The 22,837-nt window shown below is 42.6% G+C and overlaps 1 protein-coding gene across 1 annotated transcript in view; it reads left to right on the plus strand.

Moving 5' to 3' along the window:
• The window catches only part of ENPP3 (ectonucleotide pyrophosphatase/phosphodiesterase 3), a 50,191-nt gene that overhangs the window by 7,982 nt on the left and 19,372 nt on the right, over positions 1-22,837 (plus strand). The window contains exons 2-13 of the mRNA XM_083498116.1: positions 2,577-2,649; positions 6,500-6,560; positions 9,949-10,046; positions 12,000-12,079; positions 13,462-13,581; positions 15,124-15,233; positions 15,652-15,717; positions 16,128-16,200; positions 16,917-17,025; positions 18,249-18,377; positions 18,998-19,029; positions 19,552-19,679. Of these exons, the coding sequence (XP_083354242.1) occupies positions 2,577-2,649; positions 6,500-6,560; positions 9,949-10,046; positions 12,000-12,079; positions 13,462-13,581; positions 15,124-15,233; positions 15,652-15,717; positions 16,128-16,200; positions 16,917-17,025; positions 18,249-18,377; positions 18,998-19,029; positions 19,552-19,679 (1,079 nt within the window). The remainder of the gene's footprint in view (positions 1-2,576; positions 2,650-6,499; positions 6,561-9,948; positions 10,047-11,999; positions 12,080-13,461; positions 13,582-15,123; positions 15,234-15,651; positions 15,718-16,127; positions 16,201-16,916; positions 17,026-18,248; positions 18,378-18,997; positions 19,030-19,551; positions 19,680-22,837) is intronic.

The raw sequence follows: 22,837 nt of genomic DNA on the forward strand, positions 1-22,837 counted from the left end.
ACTGTAGAAACCCCTTATGCTGCATTTAGAACCAGAATTGCATTTGCATAGAAACTGTTTCTCAGACGGCTAGTCCTGGCCTTTATAACCCTATACCTTCTTCCAGAAGGCAGAAGCTGAAAGAGATCATTTCCGGGGTGCGTACTATCATGTGCTATCTCTGCCGCTTTCTTATGGCACCTGGCAGCAGAGATTTGATCTAAGGTGGGAAGAGTGCACCCAATTATTCTTTCTGCAGTCTTTACAACCCTGGATAGCATTGTTCTTTCCCTGGCCGTGCAGCTCCCAAACCATACACACAGACCATAGGTTAGTACGCTCTCCACAGTGCAATGGTAAAATGCCATCAACAGGTCATTTGAGAGATTGTTTTTCTGGAGGATTCTCAAAAAATATAACCTCTGCTGTGCTCTCTTCACCAGGTCTTTGCTGTTCTCTCCCCAGGTTAGGTCGTCTCTCAACTCCATTCCCAGAAATCGAAACACTGAGACCTGTTCCACGCACTTCCCCTCAATAATAAGTGGCTGAATATTCAATTTACATTTCTATGCTGGCAGTTTTGGGATTGGTTTGAGAGAGGAAGCATATCTTCAGAAGAACAAGCAGGCTTCAGAGCCAGTCACTCCATCATTGATCAGTGTCTGATTTTACGCCGCTGTTGAGCTATAATCAGTGAGGTCAGAAGGAATCATAGTGTTGGAAGGGACCTCAAGGATCCTCAAGTTGGATCCCCTGCAATGCAGAAATCTCAACATGTGGTCCCCCTTTAGAGATTAGACTACATGACTTCCTGTAGGGTTAAATTAAAAGCTACTCTCACATCTCAACAACATAGAACTACTTCTGTCAGTTTAAACACTTAATTTGAGTGTTTAAACTATTATACTCAGGCATGCACAAGCACACGCACACACACACACACATTGCCAGAAACAGAACCATTCCAAACACCCAAATGTATGTGTCACAATTTTTGTAAACAAAATCCTTCCACAATAGAATAGAATAGAATAGAATAGAATAGAATAGAATAGAATAGAACTCGCAACATATGAAAAACTTGCATACAAATGCAGACTTGCCATGGACAAATTAAATGATATTTGGAATCCATTCTTACAAATATTGTAATAGGTCAAGATCTGGTGAAATACAATAACAACCCTGTAAAGTATACAGTTTTGGCCCCCCCCCCTTTATTTTCCCTTCTACACGGGTTCTGTTTCTTTTTTTCTTTTTCTTTCTTTTATTTATTTTTAGTGAGGACATGGGTGGCGCTGTGGGTTAAACCACAGAGCCTAGGGCTTGCTGATCAGAAGGTCGGCGGTTTGAAACCCCATGATGGGGTGAGCTCCTGTTGCTCGGTCCCTGCTCCTGCCAACCTAGCAGTTTGAAAGCACGTCAAAGTGCAAGTAGATAAATAGGTACCACTCCGGCAGGAAGGTAAACGGCACTTCTGTGCGCTGCTCTGGTTCGCCAGAAGCGGCTTAGTCATGATGGCCAAATGACCCGGAAGCTGTATGCCGGCTCCCTCGGCCAATAAAGCGAGATGAGTGCCACAACCCCAGAGTTGTCAGCGACTGGACCTAATGGTCAAGGGTCCCTTTACCTTTACTATTTTTAGTGCACATATAATCATGTACTTTTGAACTTTCAATAAAGATGTTTAAAATAATAATAATAATAATAATAACAAAAGGCAAAAATTCATTTTCCGTTGTGCTGTGCCCCTATGGCATCCATTTTATGATATATCATGCCCCCATTTTGTGACTGACACCCAGGCAGTTTCTCAAAATTTCAAATGTGCCCACTGGCTCGAAGAACTGTAGACAGTGCTGTGCTAGATCACACCAATGACCTGAGTGACTGTAAGACAGCTCCCTCTGCTCCTAACCAAACAAGCATTGTTGCATGTATTCCAATTCTCTCAGCAATGAGATCTCCAGAAATTCAGTGTGTTACTCTGGTTCTGTTTCCTGTGGAATGAAGTCATTGAAGCCTTCTTGACATTTTGTGATATATGGTTCATTTATGCACATTACACAGGCTGAGCAAAGGTAAAGATTTACAGCAGCTGCCACCCCAATGGACAGCCTGATAAGTTCCAGACCTTCATTGAGCTCTGTGTGCTGCAGCTTGCAGGCTCAGCTTCATCTGACTTTAGCTGCAATTCCCAAACCCTTTGCTACTGTAGAGGCCCACATTTGAAGAAGAGAAGAAGAGTTTGGATTTGATATCCCGCCTTTCTCTCCCTTTAAGGAGTCTCAAAGTGGCTAACATTCTCCTTTCCCTTCCTCCCCCACAACAAACACTCTGTGAGGTGAGTGGGGCTGAGAGACTTCAAAGAAGTGTGACTGGCCCAAGGTCACCCAGCAGCTGCATGTGGAGGAGCGGAGACGCGAACCCAGTTCCCCAGATTATGAGACTACCGCTCTTAACCACTACACCACACTGGCTCTCGCCAGTGAGAGAGAGAGAGATTGTTTCCATTCATGGGGAAGGACCGTTTGTTAACCACATATATGCAATATGCTTATTTTATACTCTGTGACACATACGTTATTTTGTAACAGGTTCTTCTAGTTTCTTTGGTGGCTGTATCGCTTGGACTAGGTTTGGCACTTGGACTAAGGAAAACACGAGAAGGTAATCTCACAATCTCCTCAATTTACTAAAAGGGGGTCAAAAATGCCTTAGGTCTAAGGCAGGGCTCATGAGGCAAGGTGAGATGACTGCCTCAGGTGGCAGGATCCACAGTGGCAGCAGATCCTGATCTTCATTCCCCCTTTGTTCCTGATATAGATCTTCAACACCGCTTCTTCCCTGGTGGGGACGGAGGTACCATTTTGTCGTTTGCCTCAAGTGCCAAACTTGTCTTGGGCCAGCCCTGTCCAGGGGATATGCTTCAAGTTTAGTTTTAAGTGAGATGATAAAACTTATGTCTGGGCTCAAGGGCAACCCAATACATTTGCTGCCTGAGGCAAAGACCAATATGGTGCCTGCTTCCCATTTCACAAGCAGAAGTCAACCAGATTGGTACTGAATCATACTTCAGTCATGGCAGCAGGTGCGTAAGTGTGGCAAACACAGCTCTGTCCTCCATCATATGGGAATGCCTGAGGGAAGCTCAGGGGAGAGGCCAGAGGGACTGTTGCCACTGCCTCCCCTCTGAATGCCAGCCACTGTGATTTCTATCCTGCTCAGTCTTTGTTAGTGGTCTCCTATGGCTCAGATGCATGACTTGTATCTGCAAGAAGCCATGTATTCAGTAGTGTGGGGCCAATTTTGTGGGACTCACTTCCAGTTGAGATCAGACAGGCCTCATCCCTGCTGAACTTACAGCGCTTTCGGAATACTCCCTGCCCCCCAGCATACTTTTTATTTGAACTCTGATTTTATAGTTTTAACTCATTTTGAGTCTTATTGTATTGAGTCTGTTGTACACTGCTTACAAGACTGAAATTAAACAGTACACCAATGGTTGACATAAAATAAAATCAATCTGCCACCTAAGGCAGCTGACTCACTTGCCTAATGGTAGGTCAGACTCTGTTCAGGCTCTGCCACATCAAACATGTGGAGGGGTGTGTGTGTGTGTGTGTGATGACTGAATGTTCCTCTATACAAACCTTTCCCCCTTTGGCTTCTAGTTTTCAATTTGGATTGGGGGGGGAATATGAAGTAACAAAGGTTTGTTAAAACAGATTTAAGTTTCAATGGATTGCATCCTTTATTTATACATAGAAGTATGAATAGTGCTGGAAGTCTGTTAACATTTCTTTGTAACAAGGGAAGAAATTGATTTTGTACTTGTTTTCTAATTGGGCACAGAATTATAGGTGTCCATAGTTCAGAATGATCTGAAATGTTACAATTATATTAGAAAATCATTGCTGTTACCATTTGCCACAGGCAGGGAGATAAGGTGACATGAAAAGCTTTTCTTTCTTTCTTTCTTTCTTTAACTTTTATTTATGAAATTTTAACAGCTTTTATACACATACCGTGCAGTATCCATCACTTATCTCTTTTCCTAAGATTTCCCGATCCATCTCTCTGTGGCATTTTTCTAGGGAAATCTTGATCTGTTGCACATCCTAATTTTTCACCCATTATCATTTCAAGTCTTCCTTTTTGATGTTACCTGCTTCTCATATGTTAACTCCTACTTGTAGGTTAATTTGTATATTATATCCTCTAAGATAATCTCCAAAACACCTCCACTCTTGTCTTATCTTTAACTCGTCCTTATTCCTCACTTTCATGGTCATGGTTACTAATTATATGTATTCTATCAATTTGTTCTGCCCAATTTCCCTTGTGGGGTAATTGCATTTCCACCCAAAATCAACTGAAAGCTGCACAATAAATGCCCATGAAGCCTACACGAACCAGTCATAGAATGTTGTGTACCTAACATTGTGCCAAAGTAAAAGAAAAGTAAAAGGTTAGAAGAAATGAAGTAATATTTGAAATCTGAGCACACCCACATTCCAAAGTACTATAACCAAAAATATTTGATAATTCATGGATGAATGATTCTCCAGATATGATGAGAATATGAATTCTCAGCCTTCACTGATCTTAAAATATTTTTTGAACATCCTAGGAATTAAAGTTCACAACATTCTGTCTAATAATAAACTCAAGTGGTGAGTGCTGACTAGGTTTGAACAAGGACACAGCTGGGATAGGTGGTACAGCATGAGACTTTTAATATCAGGGTTATGGGTTCAACACCCACATTGGACAAAAGATTCTTGCCTTGGAGTAGATGACTCTTTTGGTACTTTCCAACTCTATGATTCTATCATCAACATGCTGATAGGAACCCTGAGGTTTACAAGGATAAAATGTTTTTTTAAAAAACAACAACAGCTAAAGAGGCACCTGCTCCTTTAGTTATCCTTCCTCAACCTGTTGTTGGAGTCCAACACCCATCATGTCTCACCTAGCATGGCCAGTGATCAAGGATTGTTTAACCCCAAACACTTGGAGGTCACCAGATTGAGGCATACCTGCCATTGTTGTGGGGCAGGGATGGGGAACCTGAACCCCCTGATGTTGGACTCTCATCAACCCTAGCCAGCATAAACAAATTTGGTTCAGACACTGCATAGTTAAACCAAGGAACTTGCTTGCTTAGCAGGTTCAGATAGCCAACTGGCTTTAAAAAGAGGATTAGACAAAAACATGGAGGATAAAGACTACCAGTGGCTACTAGCCACAATGGCTATGTTCTGCCTCCATGGTCATAGGGATTATGCTTCTGAATACCAGTATCTGGACACCGCAGGAGGGGAGAGTGCTGTTTTGTTCTTGCCTGTGGGCTTCTCATAGTCACCTAGTTGGGCATTGTGAGAAAATGATGCACTTGCAAAGGTGAACAGTTCCAAAAGCATTCTCATGCATAGCTAAGTATGTTTCCTGAAATGAGTATTATTGACCAAATGAAGTAGCTGCAATGCAATTGGAGAAAGCAACAGGTTCCATTATATCCCCACTCCCTAAATGCTTGTATTCCACAATACTTTTATTATCCTGGATACTGTTAAGATATGAAGGGCTCAAGCAACCAAATCCATCCTCCATCCCTCCATTTTGCTTTTCCAATTGATGCACAACATTCTGTGACTCCAGGAAACTACTGAGCGTGTGCAGTCTTCATTGTGCCTCTAACTTACTTTATTCATTCATGCATGCATGCATGCATACATAGCTTGGGCTCTCTCTGTCTATTCTATCCTGATGCCACCATCTTGTAATTCCATTCCCCCACCCTCTCCCACAAACATATTTAAAAGCGTATAGGATGTTAATCAGCCAAAGGTGTGGTTGGACCTCTCATGGAGGAGACACATGAAGAAGGGCCTCAGATGATATTGCAGGGTCTGGGTCGGTTCATATGTACAGAGGCGGTCCTTGAGGCATTGCGATCCTGAGTTGTTTCAGGTTTTATAGGTCAAAACCAACACTTTGAATTGGGCCAGGAAACTAACTGGCAGCCAGTGCAGTTGAACCAGGATCGGTGTAATATGCTCTTGCCTCAGTAAGCAACCTGGTTGCCGGATTCTGCACCAGGTGTAGTTTCCGAAATGTCTTCAGGGGCAGTCCTACATATTAAACATTGCAACAATCTACCCGAGAGGTTATCAGAGCATAGACAATAGTAATTAGGCTATCCCTATCCAGACAGCTGGGTCACCAACCAAAGATGGATGGAAAACACTCTGTGCCACTGAGGCCACTTGTGTCTCAAGAAGCTGCAAAGCATCTAGAAGTATCAACAAGCTACACACCCACTCCTTCAGATGGTATACAACCACATAAAGAATGGCTTCTACATATCTGGATGGGCTTGGCTAAACAATTTTCTTTTAAAGCATTTATGACATTCAAACAGGCTTTCACAAAGATCTGAGGTGAAGCTAAGAACTGACTCAGTTCTCTCTCTTTCATTCAAATGCATCTTTCTGTATGTTTTTTCCTCCTCCAGAAGAAACATCCTGGTTGAAAGAAAGTTGTACCTCTTCTAACACAGCTCAGTGTCCAGAAGGGTAAGATTAATGTATTCACAACTGTCCACTTAGGATGTCTGTATTTTTTGTGGTTTTGTTATGTAAATAAGCACACAAATATTTTTTTATTTATTGAGAACCATCACTCCAAATTGATGTTAGTCACAGCTTAAAGGTAAAAGTAAAGGTACCCCTGACCATTAGGTCCAGTCGCGGACGACTCTGGGGTTGCAGAGCTCATCTCGCTCTACAGGCCGAGGGAGCCGGCGTTTGTCCGCAGACAGCTTCCGGGTCATGTGACCAGCATGACTAAGCCACTTCTGGTGAACCTGAGCAGCACACGGAAATGCTATTTACCTTCCCACTGGAGCGGTACCTATTTATCTACTTGTACTTTGACGCGCTTTCAAACTGCTAGGTGGGCAGGAGCAGCGACGGAGCAATGGAAGCTCACCCCATCGCGGGGATTTGAACTGCCGACCTTCTGATCGGCAAGCCCAAGGCTCTGTGGTTTAGACCTCAGCGCCACCCGCATCCCTTAGTCACAGCTTAGAAGACCATATACTGTAAAACGTATGGGCTAGATCGTTCTGCAAGTTCATGAATAATTACAGCGACTTCTGAGAAAAAGTTTAGTGCTGTACCCTAATGGTATTTTCAGATTTCCTTTTTCTTTTTACCTTACCACAGCATTGCCTCTGCTCTGCTATCCTGACAGCCTATTTTAACTGTGCACCACTGCAATTACCCTCTGTGTAACTGCTGCATAGGCATATTTTCTCATTTCCTGCATTGCATTTGGAGAACACTTTCTCTGTTGCTGTGCTTTGAGCTGCCCAAACCTGCAACAAGAACATGCACTTCCTTCATCCTCCATCATGAGATCTTCTCGGGTATGTTCTGTGTACATGAGCCACAGAAACTCAGTCAAGCACTTGCGCTTGTCACATGAAACAGTTGTTTAGCAGAGCTCACTTGTACTTGGCACACACAGACATACACTACAATATACACACACCATACACAGTTTTTACAAGTAGTCATCTCCCTCTGATCCCAGAGAGGGTTCTTGGCTTCAGAATTCTTGCTGCCCCAAAGTCCGCAGCAAGCCCTGACTTCAGCTGCTTCCAAAGTCCTTGCAGCTCTTCACAAAGTGTTCTGTTTTCTTCCACGATTCCAATCAGTCTCCACTGTTCAGATCTCCCACACTTTCCCAGAGCCGAACACTGCAACTTTCATTCCATATCTAGGTACAAATTCTGCCCAGCAACAGATATAAGACAGTTGCACTGTAGGGAATGAGTCAGCATTACCAACTCATGTGAAATTAACCCATTAAACATGTTCCTTAACAGATCCTCTGCTGGATCTTAGTCCTTTCCCTCTGCAGAAGGAATCTCTGAAACCCTCTCTAAGGGGTTCTAAGGAGCACCTGTGCTCCTTTTTGAAGTGCCTATAACTTACACTTCCAATTTGAAAAGACAGATGAGAATCCCATGAACCCTGGAACACTTCATGCAGGTCTCTTTACAGAGCAATACAAACTCCATGGAGGGAAAAGTGACATTGGAAGGGGAAGTTGCATCAGAAAATTTGCACTTCCTCCCTCCTGTCCTTTCTCCATTCCAAATTGCCCCTCCATGAATTGCCCCTTCTTTGGAAGGAGCCACCAGGTTGTTGTTTTTTTGCTGCAGACATTAGCATGTTATGTGTAACTTGACCCTTAGTCTTAAGTACAGTCAGCTGACAGCTTTTCCTGCAAACACTAGCTATCTTGTTGTAGATAGTATCAGTACCTGGTAGTGAATTTTATCTACTGGGGCAACCCCAAGCATGCTTTTCCTCAGCAGAGGCTTTGCACTGATGCTCAAAGCACACAAACTGTGGAATAAGCTTCGTTTTAAACTTGCTTTGGAATAAGTACGTGAAGAACTGCAGTATTTGAGGAAAGTCTGATTTGGCTCAGAAACAGAACACTCGTTATGAAAGATCAAAAGAAAAGTACATTAGGAGCAAAATAGCAATCCTGAAAAGCATTTGCAGAAAGATTAGGAGGTTCTGAATTTTAAACATGTATGTTTTATGCTAGGGTTTTTCAGGGGCTTTATAAATGCATTATTGACCCCTAAATCAATAGTTGCACTTTACATTGGTTCTCAACTTACTTTAATCATTTTCAAATTGGTTAATGAGTTATGAAATCATAAAGCAGTAGTAGATTATCATGTAGGGTCCAACTGGTCAGGAGATTGCTTATAGTTCTGGCTTATCACCATGTATGATGTAAGTGTCTATGTGCATTGAGTATTTGATCAATAGTCTTCCATAAAATCATAAATGTGTTTCTGGTCCTATTTTGGCTGCCTTTTAAGAAGAACAGCAGAAGTGTTATGAAATATCTACAGCAGGTTTTATAACACTCTACAGGTGAGTTAGGGACTTCCTCCGCATGTGACTACAGGCTGTGGTGGATTGAGAGGACAAGACCAACAGTGTGTCCAACAGTCAAGAAGGTGGTTTCTGCATGTGCTGTAGAGGGAAATGGGGGGCAGATAGGGCTTGCCCACCTGGGAAGGTAGCCCATCTAGGAGAAGGAAAACTCTGATCCTAAATCTCCTCTGGCTTGTGGCTATACTCATTTGTGAGTAAATCCCAAGGAAAAATCTGTACCCACTGCTTTGCAGAGTATCTTAGGGAGAAGAAAAGGCCAAAGAGTGAAGCCTACACAGATCTGGAGTGGAGTCCTTGCAGCCACAGCAGGTGCTGTGATTCTCCAGCAGCTTGACTTCATCTCCAGAGGCATTCTCCATTGTCTCTTGAGACAGACAGATGCAAACAGAGTTTCTTAACTTGTCATCCATGGAGGTTCATGGATGAGCTTCAGGAGGTCTGCAGCTTCCTACATTGGGAATGATGTAATTTCAGGGTCTTCTCCCACACTTTTCCTGGTCTTTGATTGAGGAGCTAGCCCATGGCAATGCCCCCCTTTCCATACTGGTAGCTAGAGGAACATGACTTTCCCTCAATAGCCAGCCTTCCTTTTAGTTCCCCTGTGACCTAAAATCAATTCAGGGAACAATTCAACATCACACTCTTCTAAGTTTGCACACATTTAAGTTGGCTAAATGGAACAACTCTCCTTGTCTTTCCCCGTTGCACAATGTACTGGGGGGTCCCCCTGACCTCCTATCCCAGTTTTGGGGTGGTGGCAGGGAGAGGAGGGGGGAAGCCCCATTATACAAGTGAAAGTCCTTGCACAGGGCTCCTGCTGATGTGACTCATTACTTGAATCCTGCCCACAGTGTTTCTAACATTCATATTTGGACTGTCTAATCTTTGATTTTTTTTCAGGAAGATGACAACTAATGTTTCTTAGCAAGCACCCAAATATCCTCCTGACTTTTGACTCTGTGTTCTTGACCTTCAGGTTTGATCTGCCACCGCTTATTCTTTTTTCAATGGATGGCTTCAGGGCAGAATACTTGGAAACTTGGGGCAATTTACTGCCAAATATTGGAAAGCTCAGTAAGTCATCTTGTTCTGAGGATGAATAATTTTTTTAAAAATCATTCTGTAGAAAGAAATGTTTGAATTACTTGCATATAGGTATTGCTGCTAGTGTTGAAATTTAGCAGAGGGGGAGGAAAAAAGGGTCTCAGAGGAGGTGGATCAGGGAGTTGCTGCTTGAACTTTAAATTAGGGTGACCTACTTTGCACTTCCAAAAAAGAAGGAAAAGGGGCACAGATTTGCATGAAATTTGTGTGCGTACTGTGAATGTGCAGATGCAGATTTATATTAAATAAATAAATAAATGCTACAGTTTAACTAGATCTGCAAGATAAAAAATTCCTTCCAGTAGCACCTTAAAGACCAACTAAGTTAGTTCTTGGTATGAGCTTTCGTGTGCATGCACACTTCTTCAGATACACTTCAGATACACTTCTTCAGATGTGTGCATGCACACGAAAGCTCATACCAAGAACTAATTTAGTTGGTCTTTAAGGTGCTACTGGAAGGAATTTTTTATTTTGACTATGGCAGACCAACACGGCTACCTATCTACTACTAGATCTGCAAGGTGAGTGAGCCTGCGTGCCTGCTCTGCCTGTCTGCTGCCCAGATGCAACCGTTGCAGCTTCAAGGCCTCTGCTGTCCTTCCTTGTTCCCTATCTTGAAACCAGGTTGGACCAGGAAGTCCCTCAAAGAGAGGGGATGTTCTGTGACAGTCTTTCAACTAGACGAATGCCCTGTATTAAGCAAGCAGAGCCTGCTCTTGATAGATACTCCCATATTGAGCAGAAGTCTTCAGTAAGAGGTCTGGGGCCAGCCTTTTCGCTTCAGCAAGCCTTCTCAAATGAAGTATTCAAATGAGACCTCCGGGTATAGGACGGTGTATAAATTCAATAACTAATAATAATAATAATAATAACAACAACAACAATAATAATATAGGTGATTTTCAGTTACCTATATTTGTTTCAAAAGATTCACTGACAGTTTTGTGTACATTTGCTTTTTACATTATTTGTGGATTTTAGCTATGTTTCACCTACAATTTTATGTGTAACCTGCTTGGAGGGTTCTTTGATTAAGTGGTTTGTAAGTTTTCTAAATAGATAAATGGGTAGTATTCCACTATGTTTTACTCAGAGCTGAGCCAGCTAAGTTGGTCATGTTCTTAAACTTGGATGTGCCTCTTCTGAGTGAAACCTAGATGAATATCACCCATTATTTCTATTTTAACGGTAACCACCCCTTTCTTTAAGCTGAGGAGCAGCCATCTTGAGCTGAGAGGCTATGGGATGTGATCTCATTTTCTAACCCCAGCCTCTCTCTGCTCCTTTATTTATTATTGAGATTTATTATCCATCCTTCCGTCCGAAGACCCAGGGCTGGTTGCATAACATGACAGCATAAGGAAAACCGCAAGAAAAACAACAATGGAGCATAATAATAAAACCAGCGGCAAATCAGTGTGACACAACGCAGGGAGTGGAAGAAGCATCTTCTCACCTCCACCCTTCACAAGCCTGAGCAAACAGGTGTGACTGACCTGCAAAAGCTATGCAATGTCAGTCAGTGCAAGATGCATCTTGCAGTCGAAAAGGGAGGGGGGTGGATTAGACCCAGAGAAAAACGCCCACATTCTGGCTAACGGGAAATGTTCTATGAAAAGTATTTTTTACAAGCAAGGGGCCTTGGGGAAGGGCTGTAGCTCTGTGGTAGAACATCTCCTTTGTGCACAGAAGGTCCAAGGTTTAATCCCTATCATCTCCAGGAAGGGGTGAGAAAGACTCTGGAGAGCTCCAAATACTGTAGGCAATACTGAGCTAAAGGGACCAATGATCTGACTCAGTGTCAGCTTCCTATGTTCCTAATAAGTTTTAAAAGAGGTGTGCATGCTCTGTGTTTTGCATATATGTCATATTATGTCATGGTTATAATTTACTATATTTACAAAGCACCATTTGTTGCAGAAACATGTGGGACCCATTCAAAGTACATGAGAGCTGTTTATCCAACCAAAACCTTTGTAAACCACTATACTATTGTCACTGTAAGTACTTTTTTTGTGTGCCTTTTTTGTCGCCATTACTTCTGCTGTGTCACTATTGTTTTAAAAGCTAGGTGCTTTATTCCATTTCTAAAACTGCTTATATCCCACCTTTCTGCTCTTAACGAACACACAGTGAACAACATTAGATTCCCACCAAACCGTAATAATTATCTAACAAGAATCTAAAACAACAGCAAAGCAGAAGAAAGTAAACACCAGCTTCTTCATTCCCCAAAGGTCCACCTAAAGAAAACAGATTTGTTTTGGTACTAGAATGGTAGCCCGTTTGATGAGAGGTGGAAGCAGGACATAGGAATATGTGTTTGGCACAGGCGATTGACGCCCCTCCTTATGGACATTTCACTGCTGTGTCTCTAGAGCCTTAGACTGAATGCACAGCATACATTTAAAGCACACACACCAGGATTCCTGGGAACTATAGTTTATTAAGGGTGCTGGGAATTGTAGCTCTGTGAGCTTCCTAGGATTTTTGTGTGGGGGGATGTCCTTTAAATGCAGGTGCATATACAGCCTAGGGCTTTAATTCTAAGCAGGCTTAGTTTTTGTTGTTTAGTTGTTTAGTCGTGTCCAACTCTTCGTGACCCCATGGACCAGAGCAGGCCAGGCACTCCTGTCTTCTACTGCCTCCCACAGTTTGGTCAAACTCTTGTGCGTAGCTTCAAGAACACTGTCCAACCATCTCGTCCTCTGTCATCCCCTTCCCCTTGTGCCCTCAATCTTTCCCAACACCAGGGTCTTTTCCAGGGAGTCTTCTCTTCTCATGAGGTGGCTTACTAGTCATTTAGAAATCTGTAGTACAGACTTCTGAGGAAACATTCACAGGACTTCACAGTTAAAGCTCTCTTCTGCAAAATGATAGTTAGGAGGAAATAAGGAGTGATTAATCCATGCATGTATCAAGTAACAATCGTACTTCTGTTTGTTGAAACCAGAAGGTTGAAGCCAAAAGTTGCTGTTAGGTAGAGTATTTCAGTTCAGCCAGCCAGCCAGCCAGCCAGCCAGCCAGCCAGCCATGCCCTTTTCTGTGATGTACCATTCTACCTCCTGTCTCACCCAGTTCCCCAGTCCTGTTGCCCCACCTATTCTGTTCATGCTAGGCTGTTTTCGTGGGTTTCTCTCACCTTGGTTTGCTGTTTTTGCTTTAGATCTAAAAACCTTCTGCAAGCCTGCTGACAGTTCCCTCTGGTGTTTCAAGAGTGCAGTTTTGGCTGCACAGAGATGGGATTCATTGTTAGTGGACAATAAATGTTAAAAAGAAATCAGACATCGGGGTTGACATTAGCAGCATTAGCTTCTAGTGATGCGACCCAGTGTACATATCAAGGCACAGGGTACACTCACTTTGTGTTTTCTTTCCCCAGGGTTTGTACCCAGAATCCCATGGCATCATTGACAACAACATGTACGATGTAAAATTAAACCAGAACTTTTCGCTTTCATCAGATACCAAGAATAATCCTGCATGGTGGGGTGGTCAGCCTGTAAGTGCCATTTGCTGTTTCACGATTTGCTCCTCACTTTCCATGTGAATGAGGCAGACAGGTGGATAGATAGATAAAAGTGCTTTCTCTCATACAGTGGCTCCAGTCCTTCTTGGAGGGACAAGCCCAGCAGGGGATGCTGGGGAACTCCTGTTCAATGCCCTGGCCAGTGTGATGCCATAATTCGGCACCCCCACCTCTCGTCTTCCATTCTACAACATAGTTGTGGTGCCCACTGTGGTACCCCTGAAGCTCTGTAACCAGTCACACTCTCCTAAATCTGCCTCTGCCCTGGTCATTGGCCTCTAGTATTCATCAGGGTCCTGTCCTGTCCCCATGCTATTGACATGAAGCTGCTGGGAGAGGTTGCCCAGAGACTGGGGGTTCAATGCCACCAATATGCAGATGACACCCAACTCTATCTCAATCTGAGGAAGCTGTTTCAGTGCTAAACCAGTGTGTGGTGTCAGTAATCGACTGGATGAGGATGTATCTAGGCAAGATACAGGTTATCCTGATTAGTCAAAGGCTGATCGAGGATTAGGGATCCAATTTGTGCTGGATTGCATTACATTCAAGTTCACAACTGAGGTGCACTCCTGGATTCAAGCATGAGCCTAGATGCTCAGGTTTTAGTAGTGACCAGCAGTACATTAGCACATTTTAAAACTAGTGTGCCATCTGCACCCGTTCCTAAAGATGTCTGATCTGACTACATGTCTTAGTTACACCCCATTTAGATTACAGTAACATGCTGTGTATGGGGATGCCTTTGGAAAGTGTTTGGAAGCTTCAGTCCAAAAGCCTGAGATGAGATTTCTGACTGGAGCTGGTTACAGGCGGAACAGACACTTCCTGTGACTACGTGTTCATTTTCTGGCACAATTCCAAGTGCTGGTTATATTTGGCTTGGGTCCAGGCTATCTGAAGAACTGTATCTTCATATATGAGCTTGCCCAGGCTTTGAGATAAATCACTAAATGTGCCTTCTCTGCCACCGTCTCCTCCTCCTCCTCCTCTTCACTGTCTGGTAGTTACCTTTGGGGACATTTGCGGGAGATACAAAAATGTATCAAATTGGGCAAGAAAAATAAAATGCTATTCCAAGGCTCTATGGTGGCATGGCTCTATGGTGCTTCTGAAGCCTTGCAACCAGCTTGCTTCACCTCAGACCATTCAGGTCCTGGATTGTCTCAGGCTCTGAGGTAGCTCAAGGGAATGTTGCCTTTGATTCATCTGCCATGGGGGGGGGGGAATGTGTAGACCTAGTAGCTCACTCACTCAAAGTCCACATAGGATAAAATAGTTTTGTTGAAATGATTGAGATTGAACCAACATTGCAACCCCTTAATGACAAGCAGTTCCCTAGCAAAGGTGCTTCTTCAAAAAAGACCTTGTATCTCACAGTTATTAGCATGATTTTAGCATGTTGATTGGGGTTCCCTCAAGACCTTGGGGCATGGAGAGTTTTAAATGAGTTTGTGCTATTAAAATGAAGATCTGTCTATGTTTCAGATACTGAATCTGTGTATCTTCTTGCAGATTTGGCATACAGCAATGTTTCAAGGGTTGAAAGCTGGCACCTACTATTGGCCTGGATCCGATGCAAAAATCAATGGAACATACCCTAATATCTTTAAGGTGTACAACAAGTAAGTTGGAGTTTTAAAAAAAAGATAAAGAAATTGTTGTTGTTATATCCTACCTTTTCCCCTGACAGGGACTCAAGACATCTTACAGCTAAAATTTCATTTCATTCTATTTATCTGTTGAAGGTGTTGTACAAGATCCTTTCCCTCACATATTTTTTTCTTTACAACATTCCTTTGAGGTAAGGAGGCTGAGAGGCTGTAATTGGCTCAAGGTGACAGATGTATTTGTATATGGCATATACGCGTATGGGAGAAGCTTCCTCATGTGGAATAGAATCTCCCTATTTTCATGTGAGAAACGTTGGGGGCATGAAATCTAGACACCACAAGTTCCCTGTTCCTGGTCTGCATCATTGTTCTGTTGCAGAATAAATTTCCCTGATGGCTAAATAATAACAATAATAATTATTCTTTGCAGGTCAGTTACATTTGAACAAAGAGTTACAGAGCTGCTGAAGTGGTTTGAACTCCCAAAATCTGAAAGGTAACAGTTTAGGAAGCTTTTGGCAGTGCTTTTGTTCTTGTGAAATGTTTATCAAGCCTATTTATTATATACTAAGGATCTTTTGCCAGGGTGTGTGTGTGTGTGTGTTTTCTCCAATCTTTCTTTTTACCTAGGTTTTATCTGGAGGGTTTTGGTATATGTCGCCTCTTTTTGGGCAGAGTGGGATTTGTTAGATCTGTCTGGATGTATTTTTTTGGTTCTTATTCTGTTTTGGTTAATATACTTCATTTTAATGTTCTGTACTACTTTTGTAAGGCACACATCCAGCTGGTGCTTTCTGTTCTAAAAAAAAGTTTAACCTCATGCACATTTCTGCACCTTCCTTTGAGTGAAGGCTGGCCACGATTCCTTTCCATGCAGTCACAATGCACTTTTCTTTTGAACTCTAGGCCTGATTTCTATACATTGTACATTGAGCAACCCGACTCAGCAGGACATGCATATGGACCAGCTCATGGTGAAGTAAGTTTTTCTTTTTCCAATCCTATAAGCCATAAATAAACATGCAGGATACACAAACCACAGTCATGTGACACAGCTTGCAATGTGGTTAAGTTGAGCATCAGCCAGGAACTGGTGAGATTCCTGCATCACAGAGGGCTGGACTAGATGACCCTCCGGGTCCCTTCTATGATTCTATGAACTAACATATTTTACACAGCCCATCATCCAACCTCCTAACACACCAGAGGACCAGACAGTAAGGGTGTAAGCAGACAACGTGGATGTAAGCATCATAATCTAGCTATACTGGAGTGGGTTGGGGTTTTCCAACAGAAAACAAGTATGGGGATGAAAAAAATACTCTCCCTCTACTCCATTGTCCTAATCAGGATTGGGGCTCTGCGTGACTGTACCCGGAGAGCAGAACCTGGAGATTGTTACAGTATAGTATATTATAGTCCACTGTGCATCCTAAAAGGATTGTGTAATATTGATGATGATATATATCTTGTTCTGATTAACTCAATACATAAGAATCTCTGAATATGAATGAATTGATGTACTAAATGGGACTCCAGTTCTAAAATACCTTTAAAAACACCAGGAGGCAAAAAAAAATAATAAATCAAAAGTATGCTTGTTCTGTTTTGTCCCATATTCTGTTATGGTATACTTGATCTTGAACACACTTTGAAGGGGAAATGCTATTGAAATCTTTTCTCCTTTTGTTTTAGACGGTTAAAGCCTTACAAAAGGCAGATGAGACCCTGGGAATGTTAATGGAAGGTCTAAGACAAAGAAAATTGGACAATTGTGTCAATATCATACTTGTGGCTGATCATGGTATGACTGTTTTGTTCTTCCATCATTAGGTGCTATCATTAGGCAGGGTGAGGCAACCACCTCAGGCAACAGATGCCTGAGGAGGGAAGGATGGCAAGATGTGTTCAGAGGACAGAGCTGTATGTGCCTTGTGGTCTGCCTGAACCCCCTAACCTTAGTCTACAGCTCACAGGGGTGCTGGGGGATGCTGTCCCATCACTAGTGTTGAAGTAAGATTCTCATCTGGTTGGCTGCTCAGGGAATGGGCGGGGTGAGCAGGACGTTATCCTGCCCTTTGCCTCAGTCAACAAAATATCTTGGGCCAGCCCCTTTTGTGTCTCAGTATAGAGCTTTGTTGATCTTGCAAACTAATAATAGCTCCCAACAGAATATTAAAACAGAATAAAACATCAAAGTTTAAAATCTTCTCTAACAGGGCTCCCTTCCGATGTCTTGTAAAAGTCAGATAGTTGTTTATTTCCTTGACATCAGATGGGAAGGCGTGCCACGGGGCAGGCACCACCACTGAGAAGGCCCTCTGCCTGGTTCCCTGTAACCTCACTTCTCGCAGGCCCTTGGAGCTGGACCTCAGTGTCCGGGCTGAATGATGGGGGTGGAAATGCTCATTCAGGTATACTGGACCAAGGCTGTTTAGGACTTTAAAGGTCAGCACCCACATTTTGAATTGGGCTCGGAAACGTACTGGAAGCCAATGTAGGTCTTTCAGGACTGGTGTTGTTGTCATGGTTCGGTCTACGGGCGATCGAAGTCCCAGCTGAGGATGTCGGGACCGGGGGCAAGATGGCGGGGTGGGAGCAGGAACGAGAGTCCAGAGGGTCAGGAAGCAAGGAGTCCCGAAGTCAAGGGTCCGAGGGTTGAGAAGCAAGGAGTCATGAAGTCAAGGGTCCAAGGATCAAGAAGCAGGGAATCAGGAAGCCAAGGTCCGAGAATCAGGAAGCAAGAAGCCAAACACAGCAAGGCAGAAAACATGTTGCTGTGGCAAAGAGCCGAAGGGAAATGCTGACCTTATATCCCTTCCCGGCTCTTGCCACCAGGTGCAGTGAGTTACCAAGTGGCTTCACCTGCGCCTTGCCTCTCCAGAACAAACTTAGGAAGGCCCCAGTCCTGCGAAGCCCTACTGGTCACAGGGCCTGGCTCCTGCACGTACCCTTGATAGTTGTATGGTCTTGGCGGCCACTCCCAATATTTGTTGAATAGTTTAACCATCTCTTCTCTTTCCTTAGGCATGGATCAGACATTCTGTGAGCAGATGGAAGTCATGACAGATTATTTTGAGGACGTTAATTTTTATATGTATGAAGGACCGGCACCTCGTATTCGATCAAGGAATATTCCAAAAGACTTCTTTTCATGTAAGCTTTGGACATAGGATGATAGATCCATAGAATTAGAGAGCTGGGAGGGATGGTTTGTGCAGGCCATCTAGCACAAACCCCTGCTTAGAACAGGAAATCTAGAGCATCCTCAGCAGATGGCTGTCCATCCATTGCTGAAAAGACCAAAAGGGGTGAGGGAGAACTCAACATCCCTCTGGGTCATCCTTTGACAACCCAGGACCCTTCAGATGTTATGTGCTACAATTCCCATCAGCCCTGTAGCATAACTGCCAGTTAGCTGAAATCCACTCTGCCAATGCTGCTTTCTGGATGCAGCCCAATAGATAGGACTGGAACCAACTGTAGCACAGTTCCCCCAGTTCCCATTTCATGGCATCAGTCCAGGAGGATACCATGGTCAATGGTACCAGAAGCTGCAGAGAAATCAAGGAGCAGAAGCAAAGTCACACTTGCTCACCCCACTCCTTGTAAAAGTCACCCATCAGGGCAAAAAAGCATGACCCAGTCCCACAGCCAAGCTTGAACCCAGATTGGGTTCTTAAATTCTTACAAAATGTCAAAACGGATTAAAGGGGTTGGATAATTATATGTAATTTTGAATCCAGAGTCTAATGTTTTGATTTTTTCCCAAACAGTTGATTCAGCAGGCATTGTTAAAAATCTTACGGTGAGTAAGCATTTAATCTCTCATTTTCCTTGTAGCTTTAGTAAGAAAACAGCAAGTATATTATTATTAATTAATTATTATTATTATTATTATTAACAGTACATTTGTATATTGTACATTGTCAACTGCCCTGAGATCTATGGATGAAGGGGGCTTCATCCATAGATTTCAGGGCAGTTCACAGTGTAGTTGAAGCATTAGACTCATGTTGTTTTCTTTGGCAGATGTGCTACATGTAACCTATATCAATATATAGATCACAGTTTTTTATAGGGGTTAGAATAAATAATACTGGTATATATCAATTAAGGTAGCATCCTAACTTTGTTCTGTGGGACACAGCCATGAATTTCTGTTAGGAAAATCAGCACACTGCCATCGGTAAGAACTTTTGTGACTCCTGTCTGGTGTTTTCATGAAGGAATTACAGCATACCCTTTCTTCTCTGTGGTTAGAAGTATCTATTTGTGTCTTTGTGTTCTGCAATGTGAAGATCTCACAAGTTCACTTTTCCAATTTTAGTGCCGAAAGCCCACACAGCACCTCAAAGCCTACTTGACTCCAAATTTGCCGAAGCGATTGCACTACGTTAACAATATCCGTATTGACAAAGTTCACCTTATGATGCAGCGGCAGTGGTTGGGTGTGAGGTATGGTACTGATGGTGACCTTATCATCATCATCATCATTTCTATACCACTTTATATTTTTAAGAAAAATCTCAACGCAGTTTACGACATATTAATACATCAATAAAACAATCCAGAATCAAACATTTCTGAAGAAAGTAAAATATAAAGTATATAGTCAAAGCAACATAATTAACAGAAAACTAAAATGTTATCTTAAAGATTTCAAAATAAAACATTACAAAGAAGGTCAACTACAGAATACATATTTAACACTAACAAAGTTAACAAAAAATATCTTAAAACATTTTAAAACAACACATTGCTAAGTAAAGTCAAATATAAAATGTGCATTAAAACAGCATAATTAACAAGAGAATAAAATATTACCATAAGCATGACACAGCTGTTTAGCAGGCACAAAAAGATGGAGCAAAAGAATCCAATCATTAGGGTTTGTTGTCAAGCATAGCGATGTCCCTCCAGTCTCACCAGGAGCCTCTTTGGTAGGGCTGGGTGAGTCTGGGCCCCGCCCCCTAGGCCAGGTGGACTCTACGCCAGATTTTGGGGTATCATTAAAGGGCAGGTGCTTTATCCATTCATTCAGATTATACCCTTTTTTATATAAAATGTTCTAAGTGGTTTATAAAAAAATATTTTAAAAGGGTAGAAACACACCAAAGAAAAAAGAGTTTCTTCCCGGCACCAACTTTGCAGGGAGAGTGTGCAAGTTCTCCAGCAGCCCTTCTTCTCACTGTGACAGAGACCAGTGTCCTTTCTCTCCCTTTTGCAGCCACAGGGAAACAGATCAGTTTTTGTCTCTTAGGCCTAGAACTTCATATCTTGTCACCCTGTGTGCCTCAGTTCCTCAGGCTCCCTTCCTGCAAAAGTGAGCTCAGGTACTGAGATCTTTTCCTTTTCATTCAGCCAGGCTTTGTTCTGCTGCCAGGTGAATACCATTTCATTCAGCCAGCCAGTGTGAACTGCTTCTAGTTTGACTATTTTTTCTGCTCTGCAATTCTATTATTTTAGTTTATTTTTTTCAGTTTGATTGTTGGGAATATCTCTGTAAGTCACCTTGTGAATGTTAACTTTCTAAGTAAATGTAAAAAAATTCCTTCCAGTAGCACCGTAAAGACCAACTAAGTTAGTTCTTGGTATGAGCTTTCATGTGCATGCACACTTCTTCAGAAGTTCTGAAGAAGTGTGCATGCACACGAAAGCTCATACCAAGAACTAACTTAGTTGGTCTTTAAGGTGCTACTGGAAGGAATTTTTTTATTTTGACTATGGCAGACCAACACGGCTACCTACCTGTAAGTAAATGTAAAATCACATAAACAAATCAAAACAGAAACTCATAAAATTCCATATTAATGAACCTCTTGAGAATTCCACTGACTTCCACTGAACTGACATAGTTGTCTCATCATGTCATTGAAGTTTCGCAACTGCTGAGAATGTAGATTTCCTTCATTAATATTTCCAAAGAAATAAAATGATAAATGCAATCATAGGGCCATGTGACCTGACATCTGGACATTTCAGCTTAGTTTTGTCAGAATGCAGTTAGGATAAACCAAACCATGTCAAATCACAGAGGGCCTGTCCCATCTGGATTTTGCAAGTACAGTGGTACCTTGATTTACAAACTTAATCTGTTCCGGAAGTCCGTTCCAAAACCAAATTGTTCCAAAACCAAGGTGCGCTTTCCCATAGAAAGTAATGCAAAACAGATTAATCCATTCCAGACTTTCAAAAACAATCCCTAAAAGAGCAATTTAACATGAATTTTACTCTCTAATGAGACCATTGATCCACAAAATGAAAGCAATAAACAATGTACTACAGTCACATAATCAGTCAGTCAGTAGCTGAACTGGGTTCCACACAGTCACAAAAACAGACAAAAAGAGCCACAAAAACAAAAACACAAAATACGGTAAATAGCAAAAATGGACAGACCTCAGCATAACACTTAAAATGGTTCAGCTTCTGAAAAAAGTTTGCAAACCAGAACACTTGCTTCCATGTTTGCAGTGTTTGGGTTCCAAGTTGTTTGAGTACCAAGGCATTTGAGAACCAAGGTACAGTACCACTGTATATCTGCGAATGTTAGACTCATGGAAGCTTTTAGTCAAACTGCTGATGAAACTTCTGATCAAGGCAGAATGCAGACATTTCTGTGTAAAGACAGCAGACTCTTCAATACCAGATGCTGGAGATCAGTAACAGAAGAAGGCTATTGAGTTCATTGCACTGCTTGTGCATAGTCAGAAGTATCTGGCTGGATACTACCTTTGGAATGCAAATAATCCTGAAAGGCAGAGAAGGGGAACTTGTGGCTAGCAGCAGCCAGCATGGCCAATGGCTCAGGAATGAGAGTTGCTGTAGTCTGGAAGGGCACAGGCTCCCCATTCCTTCTGCATGGCAACATCCATGTCTTCATTTCATAACCCTTGATGAACACTGTTATTCCTCCATCTTCCTGCATTAGATCCTAACACTTGCGGGCCTTTTAGATTTTAAAATCAGGTGCAGACATCCATTCCGACCACTGCTTTCTACACAATTGTAATAATAATAATAATAATAATAATAATAATAATAATAATAATAATAATAATAATACTTTATTATTTGTACCCCGCCCATCTGGCTGGGTTTCCCCAGCCACTCTGGGCGGCTTCCACAGAAACCAAAAATACACTAAAATATCACACATTAAAAACTTCCCTTACGATGTCTTCTGAATGCCAGATAGTTGTTTATCGCTTTGACATCTGATGGGAGGGCGTTCCACAGGGCGGGCGCCACTACCGAGAAGGCCCTCTGCCTGGTTCCCTGTAGCTTTGCTTCTCACAATGAGGGAACCTCCAGAAGGCCCTCGGCGCTAGACCTCAGCGTCCGGGCAGAACGATGGGGGTGGAGACGCTCCTTCAGGTATACTGGGCCGAGGCCGTTTAGGGCTTTAAAGGTCAACACCAGCACTTTGAATTTTGCTCAGCAACGTACTGGGAGCCAATGTAGGTCTTTCAAGACCGGTGTTATGTGGTCTCGGCGGCCGCCCCCAGTCACCAGTCTAGCTGCTGCATTCTGGATTAGTTGTAGTTTCCGAGTCACGCTCAAAGTTAGCCCCACGTAGAGCGCAATGCAGTAGTCCAAGCGGGAGATAACTA

Source organism: Podarcis liolepis (genome assembly GCF_965112155.1).
Source record: "Podarcis liolepis genome assembly, chromosome: 3".
In the NCBI taxonomy this organism is placed as follows: domain Eukaryota; kingdom Metazoa; phylum Chordata; class Lepidosauria; order Squamata; family Lacertidae; genus Podarcis; species Podarcis liolepis.